The sequence below is a fragment of the Apis mellifera genome, linkage group LG2 (assembly GCF_003254395.2).
Source record: "Apis mellifera strain DH4 linkage group LG2, Amel_HAv3.1, whole genome shotgun sequence".
Lineage (NCBI taxonomy): Eukaryota > Metazoa > Arthropoda > Insecta > Hymenoptera > Apidae > Apis > Apis mellifera.
In genome coordinates, this window is record NC_037639.1 from 2308138 (window position 1) to 2321081 (window position 12944).

Genomic DNA, 12944 nt, shown 5'->3' on the forward strand with positions numbered 1-12944 from the left:
AAAAACTCGATACATGAGTTCCTCACGAACTGAAAAGCATTTAACGCAACGCATTAACAGCTGCGATTTGCTAAAGAAACGTAATGAAAATGATCCATTTTTAAAACGACTGATAACTGGTGATGAAAAATGGGTTGTTTACAACAATATCAAGTGGAAAAGATCGTGGAGCAGGTTACGTGAACCAGCTCAAACAATATCAAAAGCTGGTATTCATCAAAAGAAGGTTTTGTTATCAGTTTGGTGGGATTACAAAGGAACTCTTATTACCCAACCGAACGATCAATTCTGTTGTCTACATTGAACAACTAACGAAATTAAACAATGCAGTTGAAGAAAAGCGACCCGAATTGACAAATCGAAAAGGTGTTGTATTCCATCATGACAATGCAAGTCCACACACATCTTTGGTCACTCGGCAAAAATTATTGGAGCTTGGTTAGGATGTTTTCCCACATCCACCATATAGTCCTGACCTTGCACCATCTGATTATTTTTTGTTTCGATCTTTACAAAACTCCTTGAATGGTAAAAATTTCAATAATGATGATGATATCAAATCGTATCTGATTCAGTTTTTTGCTAATAAAAACCAGAAGTTTTATGAACGTGGGATTATGATGCTGCCTGAAAGATGGCAAAAGGTCATTGATCAAAATGGGCAACACATTACAGAATAAAGTTATTTAGTTCCATGAAGAAATTGTCTTTGATTTTCTAAAAAAAATCCGCAATTAGTTAGTTGCCAACCCAATATTTAATGATATTAATATTAGTCATGTATCCAATTTTATAAAAACATAAAGATTAGAAGAAATGAATAAAACCTTAATTAAGATTATTGTTCTTATATTAATTAAGAATATTAATTATGAATATATCATATTTAACGTAAAATCTTTTAAAGAAAAAGAAGATATATTAATATATAAATAATAGATAAATAAAAGAAATAAAAAAAGAATAGGGAAATAAAAAAATAGAGAAATCATCCAATTGCATCTTGTCATTTTTCCTTCATTTGTAATAACAATAATTATTCATACACTGAACACATGGTGCCCAAATATTGAAATAAGTATAGAATGATACTGTATAGCAAAACAATGCCATTTTTGAGAAAAAAATTTGGTAACTCTTCATTTTGTACATTTAGAAACAATTCGGTATAGCTGTCCATATAGTCCATATAATGTCCATATAGTTTGAGACTATACTTCCAACTATATCAATCTCAACGGCAATCAACATCATCCTACTTGAGAAGAACCTTACTGCAATCACATGCGGAACAGCTTTCTGAGAAAGGAACTTGCATATGGCATAGTCTTAAACTTATACTACGAATTTTCTTTGAATCAGGAGTCGTTCAATTAAGAGGCTGATTCATAGTATTATTGGACAATATATCCCATTGAATACTTGCAAGCTCACGAGATTAATATGGAGAGAATTTTAAAAAATATCGTCGTTTTGGGAGAACTTTTTGAACTATCAGAACTTCGAGAAGCAGAACCGTAAGTATTTGAACTGTTAAATCTTTTGAACTTTTAGAATCCTCTATCTTTCAAGAAGTTTTTGAATTTAGAACTTTTTCCGAATATAATTTCGAATCTTAACAACGTAAATCGTGACAATGTCATTAGCATATGGACTTTGCTTTTGATCGTTTTGTTAATTGAACTTGTTAACAGCAAATTTGGTAATAATTATTTTTATTATTATTTTATACTATAGTTGTAGGAACGGATTGAAATTAACAATAATGTAATATTAATTATCAATGTTAATTTAGAATTTAAAAAAAAAATTAAAATTCTATTTTTTTTCTCCTATCTTGAATGTTGATAATATAATAAATAAATATTAATATATGAATTATAGATGATTTTTCAAAAATTAAAAATGAAAATATTAAAATGTTTCCTATTCGTACATTTACTGCTGGAAAAAGATTTCGTGGAAAAAACGGTTTAATTAATGTCAGAGTAAACGCTTATTTTTACATGTATTTTTGTTTTTAGCGTGATATTTGCATATTAATCTGATTATGAGAAAGGAGCAAAAAAATAGTAATCTAAACCTCGATACATTACTGTAGGCAAAGAATTCAGAATATTCTAATATGTCCATATAATATAAAAAAACTTTTTTTAAATATTTTATATATTTTTTTTTATAATATCTCATAATATGTGTAAATTAATTTTAACAATAGTTTAATTTTATTTCGTATTTGAGTAATTAAGATAATAATATATATATTATATTATAGGTATTTTATTTTTATATCCTTAATTTATAGTTTCGAACATATTTTAGTTTTCAGTCTTAGATGATTATCTTAACGGAAAATTTATAAATGGAAAATAATTATTACCATTTTGAACATTTAAATTATGATAGCTCTTTTACTACTAAATAATAGTATGGTATCACTATATATAGTATCAGGATATATATCAACAAAACATCTGAAAGATAGCTAGTTCTTGCCAAATCTCTCTTAGTCCTGTTCTGTTCCGCAAAGATTCTTTTCAATAGTGAATTATAATATATATTTCCACCACTTCGTCTAAATTTTAATTTTGACTATTTTATTTCATATACTTCCTCTAACAAATTTCACTCTTTTTTTTTAATTTCGCTTATTTTTATATATTTTCTTTCAAAATTATTTATGATAACGTTCTTCGAACGTTTATCTCCCTGATCAAAATTTTACATTCATAATATTCTAAATAGTTTGATTTATATCAATTTTTTTTTTCAATTTTTTTCAACGTCCCGAGTCATATTTCTTTTTTAAATCAACGATAAATATATTTTCGTAAAAAATTGTAATGCAGTCATTTAAAAATTAAATTAAACGAAATAAAAATATGTGTAAGAATATAAATAAAAAAGAAAAATAAAAAAGTTGATTGCGTTTATCTCGTATATTTATTTTCCTTTTGTTTCTCTTTGTCTGAAACAATAAAAAAAATATAATGTTGATTCCTATAATATATATATATATATATATTATATAGATAATATATTATATATTATTATCTATCTATTTATTATATATATATATATATATATATATATATATATGTATATATATAGATAATTAGATATGTAAATAGATAATAGTATATATATATAGATAATTAGATATGTAAATAGATAATAGTATATATATATATATATGTATATATATAGATAATTAGATATGTAAATAGATAATAGTATATATATGAAATTAGAATTTAAATTTTTTTTAAAAATTAAATTTGCGATTTTAAGTGTCACGGACTATATTTGATAAAGTAACTTGCTTACAAAATTTATAAACAGCTTATTCGGAGAAATTCCTTATAAAAATCCCTTTTTATTATTAAATCTAAATATCTATTAAATCTAAATAAAAAATATTATCTAAAATATTATTTTTGAGAATTTACTCAACACTTGTATATTTTTGACATATTTCAATCTATCTCTGCTGATGTTTTTTTTTTATCGTGGGAATAATTCTCACCTCAGCTCTATCTAGAGGAGAGACAATCAGAATAGTGTCGGAATTTATTGGCCAAAACTTCACAATGACCTTCTTTGGCACCTTCGAGAAAGATTAGATACTTTTAGCAAATACTTTTAGTGTTCCCCGAACGTCACCTATTTCATGTAGGCACGTCATTAGAAAGCATTGCCCATCGAATTATTCTTTTCAGTGTGGCTACATCGGCGCCGACACGGAGCTGTATTTGGTCTCTGCTGACATGACTATGAAGCATCGCGAGACGTAAGTGAGGACTGCCTCTGCAAAGTAAACTTGATCAGGCCTAAATGTTTATTGAATCGAATATTTTATTGAATTGAATCGAAGCCTGGAAACGGCCATCATCTCTTCTACTGTTCCACCATAGCATGGTGGATCCCTCGCTTCCCTTTCATCATCTTCTTATGCGATATAAAGTCTTCATGGAAGGAGATTACTATGCGTCAATTATTTCTCCTCACCAGCATGAACGGAACGACAATTGACGAAGAAAGGTCCGCTTCTATCTGCTCGATTAGAACACGACAGTCCTTCGTGAATGCTTCATTGGGAAATATATCAAATATTGAGGGAAAAAGAAGGAGTTGCACAGATGATATCGCTCTGTGGCCTCTCTTTCAATGTGACATAAGTAAGAAACAAAACAATTATGACCTGTTAGCACATATATCATATGGAAAATGTTTCACGTGGTCGAGGTCGACACATTCATTCAAAATGAGCAATCCCAATGTGCTGAGAGTTGCAGACTTCTCTATTCAATATTGCTCTCACTACGCATTGGGCTTAATGCTCCGCCAAACCGTGGCCTCCATCGGCAGATTGCTGTCGCACTAAGTCGTATATTTTGGCATAATATTCCTCTAAGAGATAATAACAGTTCGGTCAATATTATTGCTGCAACTTGAAAGATCATACAGTATAATCTCGAGATTTTGACAGCGAATTGGTGCTGTACCTGCCGAAGATTTTATTCTTTGACGATTCGCCATCAGATCGCCAAAACAGGACACCATGCAAAATCAGATTCCACACAAAATAGAAGAGAACATTTTTCTCAGATTCTATATATTTGCATAAAAATATGCATAAAATTGCATAATTACTCTTCTTTACCCAAAGATAATAATGAAGATAATAATAAATCCAAAGATTTACAATAACGATTGTGAGCGCTTTTTAAAGAGGAATGTTTCCCATTTGCAACTATTTCAGAAAATCATATGCATCTTTTCTATGTTCGGAGATACAACGGTTCACAAGTCCACGATCTTAAAAATTGCAAAATAACATTTTTCTTTATTCGATGATAACACATCAACCCAAAGACGTACAATAATGGATGTGAACTCGATTTAAAGAGGAATGTTTCTCGATTGCAACCAGAAAATCAAATATTCCCCAATTTAAAAAATTGCAAATTTACGTCTTCTTTCTCCTAATATAATTCCTAATTCCTATAGACATAAAAAAAGGATTGAAAGTCTATTGCAAAATGTTAAATAATATTATTCTAAATTAATAATATAGAGAATTAAATCTCGCTTGAAAAAATATATTTAAAATAGAATATTATGATTAAGAATGTTTATTAAAATTTAATTATTATATTTAGTTATAAAAATTATTATGAGTTATAATATATTTACATTTTTATAATTAATTTAAATTTATAATTATAATGTTTAATTTTAAAAAATTTTATCAAATCAACAAAACTATGTATATTGATATGGATTGAAACTCTATGTGAGATTTATATTTTTTTATATTCTATTATAACTACAAACTATTGTTATAGTTATATAGTAACTATCTAACTTTGTAATGTAAATTTGTAAAAATATTAATAAGGAAAATATTTAATTATTTACTCTTTTAAATTTTTAAATTAAAAAAATAAGAAAACTAAACATATTCATAATGACTTGTTAAAATATTTATTTATTTCATCGATTGATATTTATTTTTCATTTTTTTAAATATCAAATATTATACTTTTATATAGGTTATAATCATTGATGTTACATATATAAATATTCATTGCAATGTTTTAAAATTATGTGCTTATATTTTATATTTTATATTATATTATATATTTTCTTTATATTATAATACGAATTCTTTATATATAAATATGAATTACATATTATATATACGAAGAAGTTATATTAAAAAATAAACGATGACGGCCAAATTTTAATTTGCCGTCAATATTTTAATTGCCGTCAAATTTTTGCAATATTAATAATATTAATAATTTAAAATTATGTTAACTCTTAATATAATATTCGATATAAATTGTTATTAAAATGTTTAATTTAAAAATTAAACACAGAAGTAAAATATTAAAATTTAACATAATTTACTATATATAGAATTTTAATAAATTAATTAATAAATATAATAATGAATAAGTGTCATGAATTTGTTTACCAAATAAAAAATACTGATATTAACAGAGGATATATATGAAAATTTTTCATAAATATAAAAATTATTTTCTCAAAAATTTTATTTATCATAATTTATAATAGTTTATAATAATATATATCATAATTTATCATATAAAAGTAATAAGTTATCTAATTATATATACAATACATATTACATATATATATATTCATTTCTTTAGATAATTTTATTTCATAATGATTCAAGATAAAGCAAAATTTTAAATTGTAAAATATTTTATGCTATCTCTATTACTAAAGATAAAAAAATATATATTTCCAGAAGAAATTGTATATGAAACATGAAAAAATGAGAGTTGATTTTACATAATCAAAGAAATTTTTATTCCAAAAATAAATTTCTCTATATATAACATATTAATATATTGCTTTATATAAGATTTCATTGAAATCAAATATTTCATAATAATTCAATTGCTTTACAAAATAGTATAAAAAAATTCCTATATTGTAATAATATATTAAATAACAAATAAGACCTTGATTAATCAAACTAATAGTAGTAATATCAATAATCTAAGTGTGTAATATAATTTTTTACATAATCCAATAATTTATATTATTGCATTTGTGAAATATGACAGTTTTACTATATATTACCCTGTATATATATATATATATACACTATATATGTTCGTTTCAATCAGTTTTTTTCAGCTTTTTGATCTCTTTTCCTTCTTACCTATCAAATTATTTTTCAAATTGCTAATATTATATTGAATTTTCTTCATTTTTCTTTTTTTCAATGCCTCTAAATGCGTAGGAATACTGTTAACGAAGATATCATCAGATTTATATTTATAGATTTATATTCAGATATCAGATTTATATTTTTATTTTTGTTCATAAATTTATCTTCAATTTTTTTCTATGATTTATTTCTTCAATTACATATCGCTTATCATATCATTTTCAAACTTCTATTTAATTTCACCATGCCAATCTCTATCATTGCCTATCATTGAATATATGTTAAATATAAAAATATAAATAGATATCATATTACTCTCTAATAAGGAACGATCACATCCAACTTCAAAATTTTCAATGATACTGTGTGGTAAAATTATAGATTCTAAATTGAATCCAAATATAATCTATTTCCATTGAAACTTTTAACTGTTAAAGCATTTCGAAACATCTGTATCTGCATCATCCATAGTTAGATTATCGAGATCTAAAATTTTATTTAAATAAAATGAATATTTCGTAAAAATAAAAATATAAATAAAAATATTTCATACCAATCTTCTTACCAATGCTTACTACTTTATCTTTTTATCTTATCATCCTGTGATATGTGATACGTTAATATTAATGTTCTTTTGATCATTTTTATCTAAATTAGTATTCACAACTTTAAATTAGTCTGAAAACAAAATTATCATTGTATTTGGTAAATGCACAAATCAAATGTAAAAAGCATAAAAATGTATATAAAAATATATGTTTACTATAATCATAGAAGAAAAACAAAAATAATGATGTTAAATTCTGTCTGTTTTCTGTAATTTTCTAATGAAAAGAGAAAAATGAATATTTTAACCTGATGGATGTTTAATCCAAGCTTAATATTTTACTATATTTTTAGATGCACATTGTACTGATGGACCAAAACTTTTTATATCTGGTAACCAAATTTCTTGCTTTGTTTCATTACGTTTAAAGATGATAGAATAGAATAGCTTTAAACTTAATGGTTGTGCTTTTGCATAACATCTTAAGGCTGCCTGTGTACGTTGACAGTGTGTGCAATGACAGTGTGGATGAATTTTTTCCTTACAAAAACGAAAAAAAAATATTGATATATTTATTACATAAAAGTCATTGATCTTAATATTTGTCTTATTCCAATAATATATATATAAAGTTTAATTTTTAATTTTAAGATTTAAGAAAAACTTACACATTTAAGAAGACTACTAGAGTTAAACCTTTCTTCACCATTTTCACAAGAAAACACAATGCAGGATTCTAATGAAATGAGTATTGTTATTTCATTAAAAATTATTACAAATTTATTAATTTATTAATGGCAATTGAACAAATCTACATGATATTACCTCGGATCTTTATCTCAACTTTATTTTCTACAGAAAAAAATTGAGCAATTATACCTGTAATAACTTTATATGTGCTTCTGTTCATGAATTTTCTTTTTTCACCAGGTTCATTATTACATACATTACATTTCAAATATTCCATCACAGTATTTATAATTTTTACAACACAAACCACCAGATCAGACCATTGTAATTTCCATATTATCCAATTCTACCTAATACAGTTAAATAATATTACTCTTTATTAGTAATACGGACAATTAAATCTTTTTATGGAAGAAAATATATTTGAAATGGATTATTATTATTAAGAATGTTTATCAAAATATTTAAACACAAATATTATTATGAGTTTAAATATTTCCGTACTATTATTATTCTTAATTATATGGTATAATTTTTAAAAGAATGTTTGAAATATACGACACTATGAAATTTCATATGGATTCAAACTATATGTAAGATTTATTTTTATTTATGTTCTAAAATTCTACTGTACAAACAATTCTGAATTTTATTATATATATATATATATATATATATATATATATATATATATATATATATATAAACCTGTAAAAATATTGAAGAAAAAGTAGTTAAATTATTTACACTTTCACACTTTCAAATTAAACAAACAAAGAAAACTAAAGAAAGCTAAAGAAAATTAAAACACTTCATTAAGCTCTTATTTTCAAATATTTATTGTTTCAAACCATTGATTTTCTTTTTTTTATCTCTTTTTACTGACAAATTTGTAACTTTCATACAGATTATAATGATTAAGGTTACGTAAAATTGTTTCGTATTATTTATACCAATCTTTTCAAATTATGCATTAAATTTATTTATATTTTTATAAATTATACATTAAATATATATTAATATATGTGCGTATATATACATGAATATGATTTACAAAACACAAATTCACAGAATATCTACAAGAAAATAACGTGATTAAACATCATGGCAAAAAACGATACTTAAATTAAATAACCTAAACGTATGTTAGCTCTTCTATAATAACATTTGATTTAAAGTATAATATATATTTACAATATATCAATCACATTGTTATAAATTATAATAATGTATCACACCTGTTAACAATATTACTTATAAATATTTTAATTGTCATAATTTTTTTTTATATATTTAGTTCTAATAAATTAATTAACAAATATATGGTATCACGAATTTATTTATGAAACAAATAATACTAATATTACCAGACGATATATATGACAGATTTTCATAAAAATATAAATTAATTATATTATCGAAAATCTTTATTTTTCTATAATTTTCACCTTTATAAAAGGACGCAATGCATACTATATACATGACAATTCATGCAAATATATACAAATATATATATATATATATATACAATTTTATATTATCTTAATTAAAATAAACATAAACAAATGCGTGTATAAATACATAAACACATCAAATTAGATCTTTAATTTAATCTTTAATTTTTTTAGATAATTTAGATAATATATCTGAACGAAATATTTCTTTCAATGTAACTATAATCCACTTTGTGAAAAATTTATTTATTTTTTCATTCTTAACTTAATAATAAGAAAATTATATATATACTTAGCGCAGGAATTCTTCCAAACCTTATACAAATTCAGATGAATTTGTGTTATAAAATTAATGAAAACTCGCGATTTTGATCAAAATTGTAGCTTTTCGACGCTGAAATGGCTGTTATCGCGAATTCGGGTTCGAAAACAAGAACAGAAATACGACATCCAACAAAAACTCGCCAAATTATGTAAAATTCTGCCATGAAAAATTGATTTTGATTAAAATTGTAACTTTTCGACACGAAAATCGCTGTTGAGTTACGGCGAATTACTATTATTACGGGGAATCGAAATTGATCAGAGAGACGATATCTAAAATAAACTCGCATTGCTATGACTAAATTCTTCCATGAAAACTCAATTTGTATCAAAATTGTTGATTTTCGTCACGAAAAATGCTCTTACGGCGAATTCTGCATCGAAAACGTTCAGAGAGACGTTATCCAACACAAACTCGCCCCGTGTTACTCAAATTCTGCAACGAGAAATTGATTTCGATAAGTTATGTAGCTTTTCGTCACGAAAATCGCAGTTTCGGCGAAAAAAATCTGCTTCGATATCGTTGAGAGAGTCGTTTTCAAGCTGATACTCGAGTTACGTTGAATTCTGATACGAAAACTCGCGATTTTGATCAAAATTGTAGCTTTTCGACGCTGAAATGGCTGTTATCGCGAATTCGGGTTCGAAAACAAGAACAGAAATACGACATCCAACAAAAACTCGCCAAATTATGTAAAATTCTGCCATGAAAAATTGATTTTGATTAAAATTGTAACTTTTCGACACGAAAATCGCTGTTGAGTTACGGCGAATTACTATTATTACGGGGAATCGAAATTGATCAGAGAGACGATATCTAAAATAAACTCGCATTGCTATGACTAAATTCTTCGATGAAAACTCAATTTGTATCAAAATTGTTGATTTTCGTCACGAAAAATGCTCTTACGGCGAATTCTGCATCGAAAACGTTCAGAGAGACGTTATCCAACACAAACTCGCCCCGTGTTACTCAAATTCTGCAACGAGAAATTGATTTCGATAAGTTATGTAGCTTTTCGTCACGAAATCGCAGTTTCGGCGAAAAAAATCTGCTTCGATATCGTTGAGAGAGTCGTTTTCAAGCTGATACTCGAGTTACGTTGAATTCTGACACGAAAACTCGCGATTTTGATCAAAATTGTAGCTTTTCGACGCTGAAATGGCTGTTATCGCGAATTCGGGTTCGAAAACAAGAACAGAAATACGACATCCAACAAAAACTCGCCAAATTATGTAAAATTCTGCCATGAAAAATTGATTTTGATTAAAATTGTAACTTTTCGACACGAAAATCGCTGTTGAGTTACGGCGAATTACTATTATTACGGGGAATCGAAATTGATCAGAGAGACGATATCTAAAATAAACTCGCATTGCTATGACTAAATTCTTCGATGAAAACTCAATTTGTATCAAAATTGTTGATTTTCGTCACGAAAAATGCTCTTACGGCGAATTCTGCATCGAAAACGTTCAGAGAGACATTATCCAACACAAACTCGCCCCGTGTTACTCAAATTCTGCAACGAGAAATTGATTTCGATAAGTTATGTAGCTTTTCGTCACGAAAATCGCAGTTCGGCGAAAAAAATCTGCTTCGATATCGTTGAGAGAGTCGTTTTCAAGCTGATACTCGAGTTACGTTGAATTCTGACACGAAAACTCGCGATTTTGATCAAAATTGTAGCTTTTCGACGCTGAAATGGCTGTTATCGCGAATTCGGGTTCGAAAACAAGAACAGAAATACGACATCCAACAAAAACTCGCCAAATTATGTAAAATTCTGCCATGAAAAATTGATTTTGATTAAAATTGTAACTTTTCGACACGAAAATCGCTGTTGAGTTACGGCGAATTACTATTATTACGGGGAATCGAAATTGATCAGAGAGACGATATCTAAAATAAACTCGCATTGCTATGACTAAATTCTTCGATGAAAACTCAATTTGTATCAAAATTGTTGATTTTCGTCACGAAAAATGCTCTTACGGCGAATTCTGCATCGAAAACGTTCAGAGAGACATTATCCAACACAAACTCGCCCCGTGTTACTCAAATTCTGCAACGAGAAATTGATTTCGATAAGTTATGTAGCTTTTCGTCACGAAAATCGCAGATTCGGCGAAAAAAATCTGCTTCGATATCGTTGAGAGAGTCGTTTTCAAGCTGATACTCGAGTTACGTTGAATTCTGACACGAAAACTCGCGATTTTGATCAAAATTGTAGCTTTTCGACGCTGAAATGGCTGTTATCGCGAATTCGGGTTCGAAAACAAGAACAGAAATACGACATCCAACAAAAACTCGCCAAATTATGTAAAATTCTGCCATGAAAAATTGATTTTGATTAAAATTGTAACTTTTCGACACGAAAATCGCTGTTGAGTTACGGCGAATTACTATTATTACGGGGAATCGAAATTGATCAGAGAGACGATATCTAAAATAAACTCGCATTGCTATGACTAAATTCTTCGATGAAAACTCAATTTGTATCAAAATTGTTGATTTTCGTCACGAAAATGCTCTTACGGCGAATTCTGCATCGAAAACGTTCAGAGAGACGTTATCCAACACAAACTCGCCCCGTGTTACTCAAATTCTGCAACGAGAAATTGATTTCGATAAGTTATGTAGCTTTTCGTCACGAAAATCGCAGTTTCGGCGAAAAAAATCTGCTTCGATATCGTTGAGAGAGTCGTTTTCAAGCTGATACTCGAGTTACGTTGAATTCTGACACGAAAACTCGCGATTTTGATCAAAATTGTAGCTTTTCGACGCTGAAATGGCTGTTATCGCGAATTCGGGTTCGAAAACAAGAACAGAAATACGACATCCAACAAAAACTCGCCAAATTATGTAAAATTCTGCCATGAAAAATTGATTTTGATTAAAATTGTAACTTTTCGACACGAAAATCGCTGTTGAGTTACGGCGAATTACTATTATTACGGGGAATCGAAATTGATCAGAGAGACGATATCTAAAATAAACTCGCATTGCTATGACTAAATTCTTCCATGAAAACTCAATTTGTATCAAAATTGTTGATTTTCGTCACGAAAAATGCTCTTACGGCGAATTCTGCATCGAAAACGTTCAGAGAGACGTTATCCAACACAAACTCGCCCCGTGTTACTCAAATTCTGCAACGAGAAATTGATTTCGATAAGTTATGTAGCTTTTCGTCACGAAAATCGCAGTTTCGGC

General features: G+C 27.1%; 1 protein-coding gene across 4 annotated transcripts; it reads right to left on the reverse strand.

The window, feature by feature from the left end:
• Positions 1–7002: 7002 nt before the first annotated feature.
• LOC727119 lies at positions 7003–9087 on the reverse strand. Of its 4 annotated transcripts, XR_412437.2 has the most exons (6): positions 8989–9086; positions 8139–8299; positions 7928–7995; positions 7568–7799; positions 7278–7390; positions 7003–7198 (listed from the first exon to the last, which is right to left on the reverse strand). XR_412437.2 is itself a non-coding variant. In XM_006572282.3 (5 exons), the coding sequence occupies exons 1-3, from the start codon at positions 8224–8226 to the stop codon at positions 7590–7592; spliced, it is 366 nt and encodes a 121-aa protein (XP_006572345.1). In that variant the 5' UTR covers positions 8227–8394; the 3' UTR covers positions 7003–7198; positions 7278–7390; positions 7568–7589. The 4 variants fall into 4 exon arrangements, 1 of the variants encoding a protein (XP_006572345.1); XR_412436.2 differs by having other exon boundaries at positions 7928–8299; positions 8989–9087; XR_120709.4 differs by lacking the exon at positions 8989–9086 and adding an exon at positions 8658–8716 and having other exon boundaries at positions 7928–8299.
• Positions 9088–12944: the final 3857 nt, after the last annotated feature.